Genomic DNA, 19,067 nt, shown 5'->3' on the forward strand with positions numbered 1-19,067 from the left:
CTCCTTTTGGGCAAAAGACCGTCCTCGAATTCTCTGTTAAATGTTTAATGTTAATGTTAATGTTAAAACAGTGGGCTCTGGACTTTTTGAGCCCTGTGGTTTGACTGTACCAGAGTTGCGAAAACATGGTGTGCTGTCATAAACTTCACTGTGGTTCACTGTGCTTCTCTGTGGCCCCACACCTGCTTTCTTATATAACCAGTCATTAACCCTGACTGCTGTTTGCTTTTATACACATGCTGAGATTTTACTCTGCATGATTTGCCTCACGCCACTTTCTGTCTTTCTGTCACTCTCCCTACCATACACCCCCCCCCCCCCCCCCCCCCCCCCCCCTCTACAGATGGCTGATTTAGAGCTGTTGAAGCTGGATGAGCTTGACTGTCTGATTCACGGCCTGCTCTATGTGGACTCCGTGAGCTTCAACGGCCACCCTCAGTGTTACTACTTGGAGAACCCGTCAGATACCCAGAACAGCGTGAAGACACCGTGCAGTCTGGCCGACCCGTTCCCTATGCTGCTGGTCAACATTGGATCTGGGGTTAGCATCCTGGCTGTGTACTCCAAAGACGACTACAAACGGGTCACCGGTACCAGGTAAAGAACAGAGCAAAAAAACGGAAAAGGGATTATATTTGACGTTTTTAAAAGCCTTGAAGGTCAACATTTTATGGTAGTGTTTAAAATCTGAAATGTTTAGGCTATTATAAGGACAGTGCTGTTCACCAGTGCCAATTCAAAATCAGTTTTTTTTTCATCAGCAGTGAACTGGGTTTTCCCAGGTGAATGACCCAAATAAATAGTTTTATATCATTGGCGGGTGTCATTGCACAGAAAGGAACTGTGGTCTTCTTCATAAGAAGAGAGACTCGTCCTACGTTGTCATGTCAACAGAGATTACAGAGGAAAAGCAATCATTTACAACTGCTGTTTGTCATTCCCTTTAAGCTGTATTTTTTTTTGTAGTTGCATTGTGACTCACAATGAATAATAGTTAGTCCGCTTTATTGTTATTAGCAAGGCAGGTTGAACAACGTCTACGACAGAATAGGAAGTGCTGTATGTGCACCGTGTTCCCTAGACAGTAGGTACTGTCTTGTCTGTCTGCTCGTTGAACAAGGACAGTCTATATTTACACCGGTTCAACCTTGGAACGTCTCTAAATAGAACACGGCACTGGGGTGAAACGGAGCTCATGCCGGTGTTTACAGTGCCTACAGACAATATTCATACCCCTTGACTTATTCCACATTTTGTTGTGTTACAGCCTTACCCATCTACACACAAATACCCCATAATAACAGTGAAAACAAGTTTTTCGATTAAACAATAAATAAAAATGAAATACAGATTATTCAACACCCCTGAGTCAATACTTTGAGTCGTCTTGGTTGTGTCTGCATCAGCTTTGCGCACATCTGGATTTGGGGTTTTGTCCCATTCGTTTTTGCAGATTTGCACAATTTCTGTTAAATTAGATGGGGAGCGATGGGGAGTGGTGGTGACCATTTAAGTCTTTCCAAATGATTTTTTTTTAGCTTTCAATTAAAATGCCTTATGGAAGTATTTACACGCCTGGACTTATTCCACGTTTTGTTACAGACATTTTGTATTCAAAATGGATTAAATATAATTTTGTAAATCTCACCCATCTACACACAATACCCCATAATGAGTAAGTGAAAACATGTTTTAACAATGAAATATCTATTTAAATATGTATTATTTTACACACCCCTGAGTCAATACTTTGTAGAAGCACCTTTTGACAGTGATTTCAGCTGTGCGTCTTTCTGGGTAAGTTTCTAAGAGCTTTCCACACCTGGGTTGTGCAACATTGCCCATTTTGTCTTTTCAAAATTCTTCAAGCTCTTTCAAATTGGTTGTTGATCATTGCTAGACAACCATTTCCAGGTCTTGCCATAGATCGAAGTAATTGAAATCAAAACTGTAACTCGGACGCTCAGGACCATTCACTGTCATCTTGTAGATTTGGCCTTGTGTTTTAGGTAATTTTCCTGCTGAAAGGTGAATTCATCTCCCAGTGTCTGGTGGAAAGCAGACTGAACCAGGTTTTCCTCTAGGATTTAGCCTGTGCTTAGCTCCATTCCGTTCATTTTTTTTATCTTGAAAAACTCCCCTAGTCTTTAACGATTTATAAGCATACCCATAACATGATGCAACCACCACTATGGAGATGTGGTACTCGGTAATGTTTTTTGGGGGGATTTGCCCCAAACATAACACTTTGTATTCAGGACAAAAAGTTAGTTGTTTTTACACATTTTCTTGCAGTATTATTTTAGTGCCTTGTTTGCAAATAGGATGCACTTTTTTTTTAAATATTTGTTTTCTATACAGGTTTCCTTTTCACTCTGTCATTTAGGTTAATATTGTGGAGTAACTACAATGTTGTTGATCCATCCTCAGTTTTCTCCTATCACAGACCATTAAACTCTAACTTTCTTTTTTTTAAGGCACCATTGGCCTCATGGTGAAATCCCTGAGAGGTTTCCTTCCTCTCCTGCAACTGAGTTAGAAAGGATACCTGTATCTTTATAGTGACTGGGTGTATTGATTAGGGATGCAATGGTACAGTGGGCACACGGTTCGGTATGTATCATGGTTTGTGGGCCACAGTACGGTTTCAGTATCTTTATATTTAAGAAGAGTTTGCGCTTGTATGACTCTCATACAGGGGACGAGTTTGCAACACATCGCTCTTCATCTCCCGACCCAGTACATAGTGAACCGTCACAGAGAGGTAGCTTCCAGAACACAGTGAACCAGAGGTAGCTTCCAGAACACAGTGAACCAGAGGTAGCTTCCAGTACATAGTGAACCAGAGGTAGCTTCCAGTACATAGTGAACCAGAGGTAGCTTCCAGTACATAGTGAACCAGAGGTAGCTTCCAGAACACAGTGAACCAGAGGTAGCTTCCAGAACACAGTGAACCAGAGGTAGCTTCCAGAACACAGTGAACCAGAGGTAGCTTCCAGAACACAGTGAACCAGAGGTAGCTTCCAGAACACAGTGAACCAGAGGTAGCTTCCAGAACACAGTGAACCAGAGGTAGCTTCCAGAACACAGTGAACCAGAGGTAGCTTCCAGAACACAGTGAACCAGAGGTAGCTTCCAGAACACAGTGAACCAGAGGTAGCTTCCAGAACACAGTGAACCAGAGGTAGCTTCCAGAACACAGTGAACCAGAGGTAGCTTCCAGAACACAGTGAACCAGAGGTAGCTTCCAGAACACAGTGAACCAGAGGTAGCTTCCAGAACACAGTGAACCAGAGGTAGCTTCCAGAACACAGTGAACCAGAGGTAGCTTCCAGAACACAGTGAACCAGAGGTAGCTTCCAGAACACAGTGAACCAGAGGTAGCTTCCAGAACACAGTGAACCAGAGGTAGCTTCCAGAACACAGTGAACCAGAGGTAGCTTCCAGAACACAGTGAACCAGAGGTAGCTTCCAGTACACAGTGAACCAGAGGTAGCTTCCAGTACACAGTGAACCAGAGGTAGCTTCCAGTACACAGTGAACCAGAGGTAGCTTCCAGTACACAGTGAACCAGAGGTAGCTTCCAGTACACAGTGAACCAGAGGTAGCTTCCAGTACACAGTGAACCAGAGGTAGCTTCCAGTACACAGTGAACCAGAGGTAGCTTCCAGTACATAGTGAACCAGAGGTAGCTTCCAGAACATGGTGAACCGTCACAGAGACACAGTGGGGTAGCTTCCAGAACATGGTGAACCGTGACAGTGGGGTAGCTTCCAGAACATAGTGAACCTTCAGAGGTAGCTTTGAGTTGCTCTGGAGGTCCAACTATCAGTGGAGAGAGCTAGAAAGGGTGTCTGTGTCAATTCCTTTTCAACGTCTGTCTCTCTGTGATGTTTCATAGAGTTTGGGAATTACTTTGCTGCTGAATTGTGTGCGGGAGGGGACATTGTAACCCGGTTCAAAACATTTTTTTCATCGGGTGACGAAATCCCGAGTCAGTAACCACCGAACAGGGCTGCAAATCTGCTATGTTTACTCCCACTGCTTTCGATTATTTCTTTGTTTTTCTGAATTTGTCGTAAATTGTTGGACGGCAGCAGGGAGAGAGTGTTGTGTTTTCGCTAACGAGTGATCTCGCCTTGCTCCATCTGCAAGGGATACGGCCGGGTGATGGCCACGTAAATGACATGCTAAACGTGTTTCCACTCGAGTAGCCGACAGTGGCAAAGCAACGCTTGCAGACTGTACTTTGTTTGCTTACGGTCTTCGTACCCTCGTCGTCGTATTGAACGCTGAACCCAAAATGTTCCCACACAGTGGATTTTGAAAGACGCCGGTGACTCTTCAAATGCGCTTCTCTCTGTCTCATTAGCGCTCGCCATTGTCGCATTGGAGCTGAGAAAATACTTGTATTTAGTTTATTCATGGGGCCCCTTTAGGGAGGTTTCCTCGTGAGATGTCATTGCAAATCGTCCATTGGTTGTTTAAGGGGGAAGGGGTTACGGTCACTGTGGTTGCCACATTTTGAGACATTGCTGTGGAGTAAAGTTTGTCAGCACTCGGAGAAACGGTCTGGGGCTCCAAGCAGTTGCCTGCCAAGCCTGTTCACAAGCTGCGCGTCTGGTTTTGTGAATCTGAATGTACAACGTGCGTGTCGTCTGCAGCGCAATAAGCAAGTTTAGGAAATGACAGGCATATCGTAATTCCGTGGTTCACGTATGCGTATTGAACCGTAGGGGGCGTACCGACCGGTTCGACAACATACTGTGTACCGTTGCATCTCTAGTCTTGATACACCATCCAAAGTGTAATGAATAACTTCACCATACTCAAATTAATATTCAATGTCTATATTCTTTATTTTATGTTTTACCCATTTACCAATAGGTGCCCTTCTTTGCTAGACATTGGAAAACCTCCCTGGTCTTTGTGGTTGAATCTGTTTGAAATTCACTGCTCGACTGAGGGACCGTACAGATAATTCTGGGGTACAGAGATGAGGTAGTCATTCAAAAATCATGTTAAACACTATTCATGCACACAGTGTCCATGCAACTAATTATGTGACTTGTTAAACACATTTGTACTCCTGAACTTATGAAGGCTCTCTTTAACTTTAGGGGTTGAATACTTATTGACTCAAGACATTTCAGCTTTCCATTTGTAAAGACTTCCACTTGGACATTATGGGGTATTGTGTGTAGGCCAGTGATGACACATTCTCAATTTAATCCATTTTAAATCCTGGCTGTAACACAACAAAATGTGGAAAATCTTTTCTGAATGCACTGTAGCTCTTTCAAAGAAGGATAACTTGGCTGTATTGGTAAAAGTGTTTGGGTAACCAAGGAGAGCCGACCCAGGTCATTGTGACCGTTCCCCATGGCCTTGTGACCGTTCCCCATGGCCTTGTGACCGTTCCCCATGGCCTTGTGACCGTTCCTGAGGTCTTGGGTTCAGCTTACAGTTTTTATGGGACCTGTTCTACCTACCCCCACTAACTCTCCCTGTCTCAGGCTGAGAAGAGACTCCTTTTTAGGCCTCTGCTGTAAATTTTAATTTAGGACCCCTTTCAATAACCCTTCCCCAGCATAAGGGATGAAACCCTAACTTTTAAGCACGCATGGGTGTAACTACAAAATGTCACACATTTCCCATTGATGTCAATGCATTCAAGTATAATGTGCATGTCTCAGGTTAGGTTTCAACCCTGAGTGGAAAAATAAGATACTTCCTGGTCCTTAGGCTTTTGCTGGAGACTCTTTTCCATAGACACAAGTATTCTGATTTCTTATTCTATGGTCCATTCAGTTTCCTTGAAGCTGCATCTCTCCGCCTTAACTCTGTTTCAACAATCCCATTCTCTGTGTCCTCCTCTCTGTGTCCTCCTCTCTGTGTCCTCCTCTGTGTCCTCCTCTCTGTCTTGGTGGGGGTACGTTCCTGGGCCTGATCCCTCCTCTCTGTGTCCTCCTCTCTGTGTCCTCCTCTCTGTCTTGGTGGGGGTACGTTCCTGGGCCTGATCCCTCCTCTCTGTGTCCTCCTCTCTGTCTTGGTGGGGGTACTTTCCTGGGCCTGATCCATTCCTCTGTGTCCTCCTCTCTGTCTTGGTGGGGGTACGTTCCTGGGCCTGATCCCTTCCTCTGTGTCCTCCTCTCTGTCTTGGTGGGGGTACGTTCCTGGGCCTGATCCCTTCCTCTGTGTCCTCCTCTCTGTCTTGGTGGGGGTACGTTCCTGGGCCTGATTCCTCCTCTCTGTCTTGGTGGGGGTACGTTCCTGGGCCTGATCCATTCTCTGTGTCCTCCTCTCTGTGTCCTCCTCTCTGTCTTGGTGGGGGTACTTTCCTGGGCCTGATCCATTCTCTGTGTCCTCCTCTCTGTCTTGGTGGGGGTACGTTCCTGGGCCTGATCCCTTCCTCTGATTCCTCCTCTCTGTCTTGGTGGGGGTACGTTCCTGGGCCTGATTCCTCCTCTCTGTCTTGGTGGGGGTACGTTCCTGGGCCTGATTCCTCCTCTCTGTCTTGGTGGGGGTACGTTCCTGGGCCTGATTCCTCCTCTCTGTCTTGGTGGGGGTACGTTCCTGGGCCTGATTCCTCCTCTCTGTCTTGGTGGGGGTACGTTCCTGGGCCTGATCCCTCTGTCTTGGTGGGGGTACGTTCCTGGGCCTGATTCCTCCTCTCTGTCTTGGTGGGGGTACGTTCCTGGGCCTAATTCCTCCTCTCTGTTTTGGTGGGGGTACGTTCCTGGGCCTGATTCCTCCTCTCTGTCTTGGTGGGGGTACGTTCCTGGGCCTGATTCCTCCTCTCTGTCTTGGTGGGGGTACGTTCCTGGGCCTGATTCCTCCTCTCTGTCTTGGTGGGGGTACGTTCCTGGGCCTGATTCCTCCTCTCTGTCTTGGTGGGGGTACGTTCCTGGGCCTGATTCCTCCTCTCTGTCTTGGTGGGGGTACGTTCCTGGGCCTGATTCCTCCTCTCTGTCTTGGTGGGGGTACGTTCCTGGGCCTGATTCCTCCTCTCTGTCTTGGTGGGGGTACGTTCCTGGGCCTGATCCCTCCCCTCTGTGTCCTCCTCTCAGTCTTGGTGGGGGTACGTTCCTGGGCCTGATCCCTTCCTCTGTGTCCTCCTCTCAGTCTTGGTGGGGGTACGTTCCTGGGCCTGATCCCTCCTCTCTGTGTCCTCCTCTCTGTCTTGGTGGGGGTACGTTCCTGGGCCTGATTCCTCCTCTCTGTCTTGGTGGGGGTACGTTCCTGGGCCTGATTCCTCCTCTCTGTCTTGGTGGGGGTACGTTCCTGGGCCTGATTCCTCCTCTCAGTCTTGGTGGGGGTACGTTCCCTTCCTCTGTGTCCTCCTCTCAGTCTTGGTGGGGGTACGTTCCTGGGCCTGATCCCTTCCTCTGTGTCCTCCTCTCAGTCTTGGTGGGGGTACGTTCCTGGGCCTGTGCTGCTTGCTGACGGGGTGTGAGACGTTTGAAGAGGCTCTGGATATGGCTAGCAGAGGGGACAGCAGCAATGTGGACAAGCTGGTGAAGGATATCTACGGAGGAGACTATGAGCGTTTTAGCCTCCAAGGATCTGCTGTGGCCTCCAGGTGAGCAAAGGACCACTCAGTACTGGGACATTATACTGGATATACCATGATAATATATATACCATTCTATCTACCATGATGATAATAATACACTGAGTGTGCAAAACATTAAGAACACCTGCTCTTTCCATAAGACTGACTAGGTGAATCCAGGTGAACGCTATGATCCCTTATTGATGTGTACTTGTTAAATCCACTTTAAATCAGTGTAGATGAAGGGGAGGAGACGGGTTAAGGAAGGATTGTTACGTTTTAAGACCTTTGAGACATGTATGTGTGCCATTCAGAGGTTAATGGGCAAGGTAAAACATATAGGTGGTATGTATGGTAGTGGTGGTATGTATGGTGGTGGTGGTATGTATGGTGGTGGTATGGTGGTATGTATGGTAGTGGTATGGTAGTGGTGGTATGTATGGTAGTGGTGGTATGTATGGTAGTGGTATGGTAGTGGTGGTATGTATGGTAGTGGTATGGTGGTATGTATGGTAGTGGTGGTATGTATGGTAGTGGTGGTATGTATGGTAGTGGTGGTATGTATGGTAGCGGTGGTATGTATGGTAGTGTTATGGTGGTGGTATGTATGGTAGTAGGTGGTATGTATGGTAGTGGTGGTATGTATGGTAGTGGTGTGGTATGTATGGTAGTGTTATGGTAGTGGTGGTATGTATGGTAGTGGTATGGTAGTGGTGGTATGTATGGTAGTGGTATGGTAGTGGTGGTATGTATGGTAGTGGTATGTATGGTAGTAGGTGGTATGGTAGTGGTGGTATGTATGGTAGTGGTGGTATGTATGGTAGTGGTGGTATGTATGGTAGTGGTGGTATGTATGGTAGTGGTATGGTAGTGGTGGTATGTATGGTAGTGGTATGGTAGTGGTGGTATGTATGGTAGTGGTGGTATGTATAGTAGTGGTGGTATGTATGGTAGTGTTATGGTAGTGGTGGTATGTATGGTAGTGGTGGTATGTATGGTAGTGGTGGTATGTATGGTAGTAGGTGGTATGTGTGGTATGGTAGTGGTGGTATGTATGGTATGGTAGTGGTGGTATGTATGGTAGTGTTATGGTAGTGGTGGTATGTATGGTAGTGGTGGTATGTATGGTAGTGGTATGGTAGTGGTGGTATGTATGGTAGTGGTATGGTAGTGGTGGTATGTATGGTAGTAGGTGGTATGTATGGTAGTGGTATGGTAGCTGTGGTATGTATGGTAGTGGTATGTATGGTAGTAGGTGGTATGTATGGTAGTGGTGGTATGTATGGTAGTAGGTGGTATGTATGGTAGTGGTATGTATGGTAGTAGGTGGTATGTATGATAGTGGTGGTATGTATGGTGGTAGTGGTATGGTGGTATGTATGGTAGTGGTGGTATGTAGTGGTGGTATGTATGGTAGTGGTATGGTAGTGGTATGTATGGTAGCAGGTGGTATGTATGGTAGTAGGTGGTATGTATGGTAGTGGTGGTATGTATGGTAGCGGTGGTATGTGTGGTATGGTAGTAGGTGGTATGTGTGGTATGGTAGTAGGTGGTATGTGTGGTATGGTAGTAGGTGGTATGGTAGTAGGTGGTATGTATGGTAGTAGGTGGTATGTATGGTAGTAGGTGGTATGTATGGTAGTGGTATGGTAGTAGGTGCCAGTCGCACTGGTCCGTGTCAAGAGCTGTAACGCTGCTGGGCTTTTCCATGTTCATCAGTTTCCTGTGTATCAAGAATGGTTCACCACCCAAAGGACATCCAGCCAACTGTGGGAAGCGTTGGAGTCAACATGGGCCAGCATCCCTGTGGAACGCTTTCAACACCTTGTAGAGTCCATGACCTGATGAATTGATGCTGTTCTGAGGGCAAAAGGGAAGGGTGCAACTCAATACTAGGAAGGTGTTCTTAATGTTTTGTACACTCAGTGAATGATGAGCTATATCTACCACTTAATATACACTTGGTGGCCAGTTTATTAGGTACACCCATCTAGTACCGGGTTGTACCGTCCTGTAGCCATGAAAGGCTACAGCTGGTCAGAAACAATGTTCAGAAACTCTATGGCGGTCAAACGTTGCTCAATTGATATCAAGGGACCTAACTTGTGCCAGGAAAACATTCCCCACACCATTACACCAACACTACCAGCCTGTACCGTTGACACCAGTCAGGCTGGGTCCATGGACTCAACGCTGCTTACGCCAAATCCTGACTCTGTCATCAGCATGACGCAACAGGAACCGGGATTCAATGGACCAGGCGACTTGTTTTTCCTCTCCTCAATTGTCCAGTGTTGGTGATCACATGCCCACTGGAGCCTCTTCTTCTTGTTTTAAGCTGATAGGAGTGGAACCCGGTCGTCTGCTGTAATAGCCCATCTGTGACAAGGACTGACAAGTTGTGCGTTCCGAAATGCCGTTTTTTTTTTCACACCACTGTTGTACTGCGCCGTTATTTTCCTGTTTGTTTGTGGCCCGCCTGTTAGCTTGCATGATTCTTGCCATTCTTCTCATCAACGAGCTGTTTTTCGCTCACAGAACTGCCGCTGACTGGATGTTTTTTGTTTGTCGCGTCATTCTCAGGAAACCCTAGACACTGTCGTGCGTGAAAATCCCAGGATGCCGTCCGTTTCTGAGATACTGAAACTGTCACTGCTTAGGTCACTCGTTTTCCCCACTCTAACATTCAGTGTAACAGTAACTGAATGCCTCGATGCCTGTCTGCCTGCTTTATATAGCAAGCCACGTGACTCACTGTCTGTAGGAGTGAACCGTTTCCATGAACGGGGTGGTGTAGATAATAAACTGCTCACTGAGTGTGTGTGTGATATATATATATATATCTCACACACAAACAAACAAACAAACAAACAAACAAACAAACAAACAAGACAGGCATGAAGTCATTCAGTTACGTTAGGTCCATTGATACCATTTGTGGAATGTTTTTATGCCCAGAACATAATTGTCTGTTCTGGAGGCAAAGGGGTCTGACCGGGTCTAGCCCCTGAGTGTGTATACCATTTATATCTACTATGATAATATATGTTGGGGTTAATTCCATTTTAAATTCCAGTAAATTCGGGTAATACACTGAAATTCCACTTCTCTTCAATGTGGTATTGGAATTTGGTTTACTTTCTGAATTTAAATGGGATTGATATGTAATTGACCCCTAACTTTGATATTAACCATCAGGATATATATCTACCATGATAAACCGGCCGGCCACGCCTTCATATTTAGGTGGAATTATGTAGGCTTTTATTCGTAAGAAATAAAACGTGAAACACACTTTGTAATATAATTTTCAAGAGCTCATTCTGAAAATATGCCATACTGAGATTGTTTTTTTTAGAAATATATATAATTATTTGGGTATTTAAATTCTTGTTTCTTAGAAATGCAGGGGTATTTTCTAATGAAGCACTGGCACCGAAGAGCTCTGAGGAAGAAAGGTGCTGCTACTCAGTCGCAATAGTAATTCTGCAACTAATCCTGAATTAATTCTTAATTCTTGGTAATAATTCAGTATGTGACAAATCTCTGTGTAATTAATTACCAATGGTTACCCGGTATTAAGTGGGTTTATTATGGTAGTTAATGAACTGTAAAAGCAGGTACACAGATATAAGGCGCAGTGTACAGGTAACTGTCAAAATAATGGACGCACTTGAGTAAATGAGGGATCGGGAAAGCAGGTGCTTCCACAGTGAGTGGATTCACAGTGTGATTCCTGAGTTAAACAATTTACATCCCATCATGCTTTGGGTCACGTGTAAAAATGCTGGGCTGCCCATTATTTTTGGCTACCATGGTCACGCCCTCATAGGATGACAATCCACAGGGCACGAGTGGTCACTGAATGGTTTGTTGAGCATGAAAAAAACGATGTAAACCATATGCCACGGCCGTCTCGGTCGCCACATCTCAACCCTTCTGGAGCGGCGTCTGAGACAACCATCCACCACCGTCAATAAAACACCAAACTATGGCATTTCTGGTGGAAGAATGGTGTTGCATCCCTCCAATAGAGTTTCAGACACTTGTAGAATCTATGCCAAGGTGTCTTGGAAGAAGTTCTGTCTTGTGGAGGCCCAACACCCTATTCAGACACCTTACGTAGGTGTTTCCTTTATCTAGGCAGTTACCTGTAGGTGCAGTAACACAACAGTGTCCTTGTCCCAGAAGTGATCTTTATCACTAGCCTCGGCCTTATGGTCGATTTGTTCAATTCCCTTCCATTTTTAACACAACAATCTTATTTGGTATTAGGGTTGCAAAATTCCTTGAACTTCCAATAAATTCCCTGGTTTTCCAGAAATGCTGGTCAGAGGATTCTAGATTTGCTGCTTATTCCCTCTTGATTCTGGGAATCTTCCACTTGTGAAACCCTAATTGGTATTGATTAAATTAAATATTTGTCGGTTTTCATGTAAGCACCTTTTTTTTATTTTTTAATAAGAGTCTCCTTTTTTATTCTTCTGTTGTGTTTCTGTTCTGGGGTGATCTTTAACATACAGCTTTGGCCACATGATGAGCAAAGAGAAACGAGACTCCATTAGCAAAGAGGACCTGGCCCGGGCTATGCTGGTTACCATCACCAATAACATAGGCTCCATCGCACGCATGTGTGCCGTCAATGAGGTAACCACGCACACATTCTCCATACAGTTTGCATAATTACATATTAACATTCATTCACTCATTTAGACTAAATATACAAAAGTATGTGGACACCCCTTCAAATTAGTGGATATGGCTATTTCAGCCACACCCGTTGTTGACAGGTGTATAAAATTGACCACACCGCCATGCAATCTCCATAGACAAACTTTATCAGTAGAATGGCCTTACTGAAGAGCTCAGTGACTTTCAACCTGGCACTGTCATAGGATGCCACCTTTCCAACAAGTCAGTTTGTCAAATTTCTGCCCTGCTAGAGCTGCCCCGGTCAACTGTAAGTGCTGTTATTGATGAAGTGGAAATGTCTAAGAGCAACAACGGCTCAGCCCTGAAGTGGTAGGCCACACAAGCTCACAGAACGGGACCGCTGAGTGCTGAAGCATGTGAAAATCGTCTGTCCTCGGTTGCAACACTCACTACCGAGTTCCAAACTGCCTCTGGAAGCAACGTCAGTACGATAACTGTTCGTCGGGAGCTTCATAAAATGGGTTTCCATGGCTGAGCAGCAGCACACAAGCCTAAGATCACCATGTGCAATACCAAGCCTTGGCTGCTGTGGTATAAAGCTCGCCACCATTGGTCTCTGGAGGAGTGGAAACAGGTTCTCTGGAGTGATGAATCATGCTTCATCTGGCAGTCAGACAAACAAATCTGGCTTTGGCAGATGCAAGGAGAATGCTACCTGTCCTAAGGCATAGGCCGACTGTAAAGTTTGGTGGAGAAGGAATAATGGTCTGGGACTGCTTTTCATGGTTCGGGCCCCTTAGTTCCATTGAAGGGAAATCTTAACGCTACATCATACAATGACATTCCAGATGATTCTCTGTTTCCAACTTTGTGGCAACAGTTTGTGGAATGCCCTTTCCTGTTTCAGCAGGACAATGCCCCCGTGCGTGCACAAAGCGAGGTCCATACAGAAATGGTTTGTCAAGAAACCTTTGGGATGAATTGGGAACACTGACTGCGAGCCAGGCCTAATTGCCAAACATCACTGCCCAACCTCACTAATGTTCTTGTGGCTGAATGGAAGCAAGTCCCCGCAGCAATGTTCCAACATCTAGTGGAAAGCCTTCCCAGAAGAGTGGAGGCTGTTATAACAGCAATGGGGGGGGACCAACAGCATATTAATGCCCATGATTCTGGAATGAGATGTTGGACGAGCAGGTGTCGACCTACTTTTGGTCATGTAGTGTATGTTTTTACGAGAAGTAGTTGTCTAAGGGGCTTTATTCGAATTTCCATGTTTAGTCAATTAGCAGACGCTCTTAACCCAGAGCAACTTAAAAGTTAGTGTATTAATCTTAAAGTAGCTAGGTGAGACGACCACATATATATACATACATGCATACATACATACATACATACATACATACATACATTTGGGTGGTTTTCTGTATGCCCTCGGCTTCTTCAGTGTTGCCTTGTAGCATGTTGATCAAGCAGCATTGTACAGCGCTATCAAAGAGCACAGATCTTCAGCAAACGCCACTAACTGGCCCCATAGACCTTTCCCCAAAGCATGAACTACAGAATAGAATACTTCATTGCCAAACAACAATGGTTGATAGGAACTTGTTTTTAGCGTCACTGATAGTACAGACAGGACAATCAGTACATGGCAGCTTAGTTCAACAGGGACACAGCCGTAGATATAATGTATGTAGCATTTCAAGGTCCAACTAGTGTTCTGCAGTTCTGCAGTTCTTTGTAAATTGATTCACATTGAGTACAGGGCCGATGACATACAACAGACTCCTGTCTTTTAGCTCCACCTTGTGGTCATAATGAGTATTTTCCTTGCCATGTTGCCATGTGTATGTACTTCTCTGTGTGTTTTTTGTAATATCAGTTTGTCAAAATAACTTGAATCATCTCTAAGAAAACACGTTAAAATGTTGACCGTTCCTGTTGTTATGATTCCGAACTGTTAATCTGTGTTTTTGCAGGATTATTGGTTTTATAAATGGGCTTCTTAGTGGAAAACACATTTTAAATTGGATATACGTGAACTATTTTACTACCATGATCTTTTCGCTTTCAGAAAATCGAGAGGGTTGTGTTTGTTGGGAATTTCTTACGGATCAACACCGTGTCTACTAAGCTGCTGGCCTACGCCATGGACTTCTGGTCCAAGGGACAACTGAAGGCCCTGTTCCTAGAGCACGAGGTACAACACTTGATTTGAGTTGGACTTAAGACATTCTGTCAGACTGGATGTAAACAAAGCTGTCAACTCTACCCCAATAGCGCCCAGAATCCATAATCAATTTCCTTGATTCCATTAATGAGCATTGTAATAGTACTCGTACTGTATTTTGAGTGTTCGTAATAATACTATATTTACCACGTATGTTTTCTGTAGGGCTATTTTGGAGCGGTTGGGGCATTACTGGAGCTGTTAAAGTCGTCCGAGGAGCCATGAAGACATGCCCATGTCGTCTGTATAGAAGCTGCTGAAAGGTTTTCACGGAAGCCACCACAAGAAACTGGGAAAAACTGGGAACAGCCATTTAATAATTGAACTGTAAATATCCTTTCACTCCCTCCCCTAAAATCCCCTCAAATAGAGGTTTTAATATAACTAATGTAATGTCCCATGTCATGAACCCTGGGTGGCAGGTAAATGCTAAGGATCACAAAAACTGTGTTTGTTTTTGGTACTGTGTGTAAATACCTATTTGTGTAGTAGTTCTAGGGTGCACTAAAGCCAAAACCTGCTGAGATTGGACTTGTGTTGACAGTCCAGTTATGTCTGAGGTATAGAGGAAAATTTGCTTAGTTAGTTTCATTCGTATCAAATGAAGGGACCAAGATTCTGTTTCATCGTCATGGACTGGCCCTTTTAATTCAGTGTGTCACACCAAGGGTCCACTCTCCGTTCGCCTGTGGCACACCCATCATCATAGCTTTATTATCAGAGCATGGTTAACAGCGATGGGGATGTTTTTAAAAAATAACATTGGTTCAGCAACCTCCTCAAACTCTCTTTTTAGTGATGGAGTTCTGTGATCTGCTAGTTTGTCAGTCACTTTTGAAAGATATGCCTTGATCTTGGTGCGTTGGTTGTTTTTCGAAGATGCTACACTACAGAGATGAATTATGAGTCTGCCTTTCCTCACTAAGAAAGTGCCTCATCCTCTCCTATACCTGGCCCATGACGACACCCACTCTACAGACAGTCTGTAGAATTGCCTTGTGTTTGATTTGCCTAGTAAGGACTTGTTGGTGTTTGTATCTGTTGTAAGAAAGGTACATAACTACTGCCAGCAGTTAGTTTATATAGGGATTTAAGAGATTTGTATTCCTGTGTCTGTGGGAGTTCCTCACCCAGTGCAAAGGGTCCATTACCTGCAGTTTGGACAGGAAGTCTGTCATTTGGCCCCCAAAGTAATTCTCATAGCTGCTATTTGTTTTCTTGTTCTAGTCATCAGTTAAAACTATTCAATGTGAATGTGCTTGTAACTAAAAGATTGAAGGACCACCACAAGACATGTATTATCGGTTGGTCTAGGTATTTCAAACGGCAGCATTAACAGTGTTGTCCGGGTTTGGGCCGGGGTAGGCCGTCATTGTAAATAAGAATTTGTTCTTAACTGACTTGCCAAGTTAAATAAAAATTAACTGAGCGTCAAGTATTCAAAATAAACATATCAATGTATTTCATCCATCAACTTCTTCTAAATTGCTTTGTTAGAATAATACTGTTGCATCTAATGTCTCAACCTTTGGCATTATGACGTCACACAATGTTCTGTCGTTCCTTCGCTCCATGTTGGTTAGTGGCTTCATCCTGTCAGGTGCCACTCTGTTGTTAAACCGGGTAGCCGTTCACTTACTGGCTACTCTGTGCCATCCTCTTCTCAACTCAACCCTATGTGTTGCCTTTGTGTTGTTTTTAGTGAAAATAAACTGAACAAAAATATATAAAACGCAACATCCAGGCTGTATCACAGTTGGCCCAGCGTTTTCCGGGTTTGGCCAGTGTAGGCCGTCATTGTATGTAAGAATTTGTTCTTAACTGACTTGCCTAGTTAAATAAAGGTTAAATAATAATAAGTAGTGTTGAGCTAATTTCATTTATTTCATGAGCTGAAATAAAAGATCCTAGAAATTTTCTGTAAGCACAAAAGGATTACATTTTGTGAACAAATTTGTTTACATCCCTGTTAGTGAGCATTTCTCCTTTTGCCAAGATAATCCATCCACCTGACAGATGTGGCATATCAAGAAGCTGATCAAACACCATGATCATTACACAGGTGCACCTTGTGCTGGGGACAATAAACCGCCACTCTAAAATGTGCAGTTTTGTCGCACAACACAATGCCACAGATGTCTCAAATTTTGAGGGAGCTTGCAATTGGTATGCTGAATGTAAGACTGTCCACCAGAGCTGTTTCCAGATAATTTAATGTTAATTTCTCTACCATAAGCTGCCTCCAACGTCGTTGTAGAGAATTTGCACTGTTCCCAAACTTTGCATGTGTGTTCTTATGTTTGGATTAGACCTTACATTAATTAGCCCTTGGTACTAGTCTGGATCAATGGCTAAACCTTGGATTACCATTTCGTTATTTATTACCCCCAATATAACTTTTAAAAATACATTTGAAAGGCATTTCCCAATTTTACATGTGTGTGTATCACAACTACTGATAAGATGAAATGATGAAACTCCTCAAGTCTCTAAACCAAGGGTGTCAAACTCATTCCACGGAGGTCCTAGTGTCTTCTGGTTTTTCCTTTTTAAACTAAGACCCAGACCACCCAGGTGAGGGGAGTTCATTACTAATTAGTGACCTTAATTCATCAATCAAGTACGAGGGAGGAGGGGAAAACCCCGCAGACACTCGGCCCGCGGTGGAATGAGTTTTGACACGTGCTCTAAACAATGTCCTGGAAAGATGTCAGTGACTGATGTCCCTGTGCTGTGAGAAGGCAGTATTAGGAAATGACGTTTCTCTTTGCTTCCAAAGCTCTAATTTCCTGGCCAGTGAAATTGTTGAGTCTAGTTTAAATCTAAAGTATTATTCCTTTTGCAGTGGTCCATATGTTATAACCACGTATTCGTCACACCTGAAGACCACCTACAAGTCTAGCATTGAAGCATTGTGACTACGTGACGACCCTTCAAGTCAGTGTTTTAGTATGTAAAGTCTGGCTCAATTACGAAGCTCCTCTTCCTCAGTGTTTACACACTGTGTTTGCGTATCATGAATTTGAGCCATCAAAACTGTGTTACGTAAGACCTCTGTACAGTATTGTGTACAGAGATATTGCTTGCCACAGCACAAGGACAGCAATTACTTCATGCACCCGCTTTAAGCCCATACTAAAGCGCCATTGAGTGATTTGGTATTAAAGCAGAAGTCTTAGTTTTCCCCTACCCTCTCATTACAGTGTTAATGAACAGGAGTCTAAATCTCTGATAACAGAGAACATGCTATGCAGTAGCTTCGGTGTTGATCTCTTCGGTATAATGGCCTAGCAATGCTGCAAACTCTGCCAATAACCCAAAATAAGTAAGTGGTTGTTCAAAGCTGTTTTGTATTGTTAAGAATTATGCAACATCTGCTCTGAGAATCCGTTTTTTTTTTTTTTTTTGAGTGAGATTCTTCCGCTCCAGTCCTGCTGAATTTGACATAAAACAATACTTTTATTCTGGAAGGTTTTAGAGGATGGACCTTCTAATCATCGATCTGAATGTACACGGAGACCTATAAATATATCCACCAGCAATCTCTGCTAATGAAATGTCTAACCTGATGGTTATTTACGGTGTGTAAGGCTGCGTTTATACAGGCAGCCCAATTCTGATCTTTTGCCCAATTATGGGCAAAAGAGCTGATCTGATTGGTCAAAAGACCAATTTTAGTGGAAAATGATCAGAATTGGGCTGCCTGTGTAAATGCAGGCTTAGTGCTTAACTCTCTTGCTTAAGAAAAATTACAAGAAAAGGAACACAAAATATTCTGTGTGCGTACTGAAATGTACATTTTGTTTCTGAAAGGAATAAAATTGTACAGCTATAGAGATGTGTCAATTGGTGATTCTTGATGCTGTCAGGGAGAGGGGGGGGGGGTTGTGATTCTTGATGCTGTCAGGGAGAGGGGGGGGGGGTTGTGATTCTTGATGCTGTCAGGGAGGGGGGGGTTTGTGATTATTGATGTTGTCAGGGAGAGGGGGGTTTTGTGATTATTGATGCTGTCAGGGAGAGGAGGGTTTTGTGATTATTGATGATGTCAGGGAGAGGGGGGGTTTGTGATTCTTGATGCTGTCAGGGAGGGGGGGTTTGTGATTCTTGATGCTGTCAGGGAGGGGGGGTTTGTGATTCTTGATGCTGTCAGGGAGAGGGGGGTTTGTTCAGATGGGAAAACATTTGTGGAGATAATAGGTGTTGGTTGCAACCTATAAGCATAATCACATTTCTCAGAGTATCAAAAAATATATAGTTTCTTGCTTCAGTATTTCTACATTTTTGTTTTGTATTGTTCGAGAAGTGTGTTTATTTTGGGGAAATCTAGTTTCACGGTTTTGTACAAGTGAATTCAGAAAGAGTGGGACATCACAATCTGGGACAGCTTAATCCTGGTGGGTTTATTTCTGAATAGTTTACGCAGGGCTCTTGGTTCTTGTAGTACTGTTACTAGTGCATTTCTGTCTTCTGAGTGACATCTATCCAACATACTAGCCCAAAACATGATGGCCCAACACACATACTAGCTGAACACATGATGGCCCAACACACATACTAGCTGAACACATGGTGGCCCAACACACATACTAGCCCAACACATGATGCATTTCTGAAATCCTCAGATGTTTC

The 19,067-nt window shown here is 44.1% G+C and overlaps 1 protein-coding gene across 6 annotated transcripts in view; it reads left to right on the forward strand.

Moving 5' to 3' along the window:
- LOC139367901 (pantothenate kinase 1a) overlaps positions 1–18,272 on the forward strand; it is a 28,532-nt gene extending 10,260 nt beyond the window's left edge. For 2 of the 6 annotated variants that reach the window (XR_011626895.1, XR_011626896.1), the window contains exons 3-8: positions 344–597; positions 7,406–7,582; positions 12,079–12,202; positions 14,283–14,408; positions 14,604–18,023; positions 18,131–18,272. Coding sequence is in view for 4 of the 6 variants with exons in the window: in XM_071106274.1 (XP_070962375.1) it covers positions 344–597; positions 7,406–7,582; positions 10,957–11,013; positions 12,079–12,202; positions 14,283–14,408; positions 14,604–14,663 (798 nt within the window). In the remaining 2 variants the exon portion in view is untranslated. Of the gene's footprint in view, positions 1–343; positions 598–7,405; positions 7,583–10,956; positions 11,014–12,078; positions 12,203–14,282; positions 14,409–14,603 lie in introns of all 6 variants that reach the window. The other 4 variants (XM_071106274.1, XM_071106276.1, XM_071106275.1 and 1 more) reach the window with 2 other exon arrangements.
- Positions 18,273–19,067: the final 795 nt, after the last annotated feature.

This window comes from Oncorhynchus clarkii, chromosome 16 (genome assembly GCF_045791955.1).
Source record: "Oncorhynchus clarkii lewisi isolate Uvic-CL-2024 chromosome 16, UVic_Ocla_1.0, whole genome shotgun sequence".
Lineage (NCBI taxonomy): Eukaryota > Metazoa > Chordata > Actinopteri > Salmoniformes > Salmonidae > Oncorhynchus > Oncorhynchus clarkii.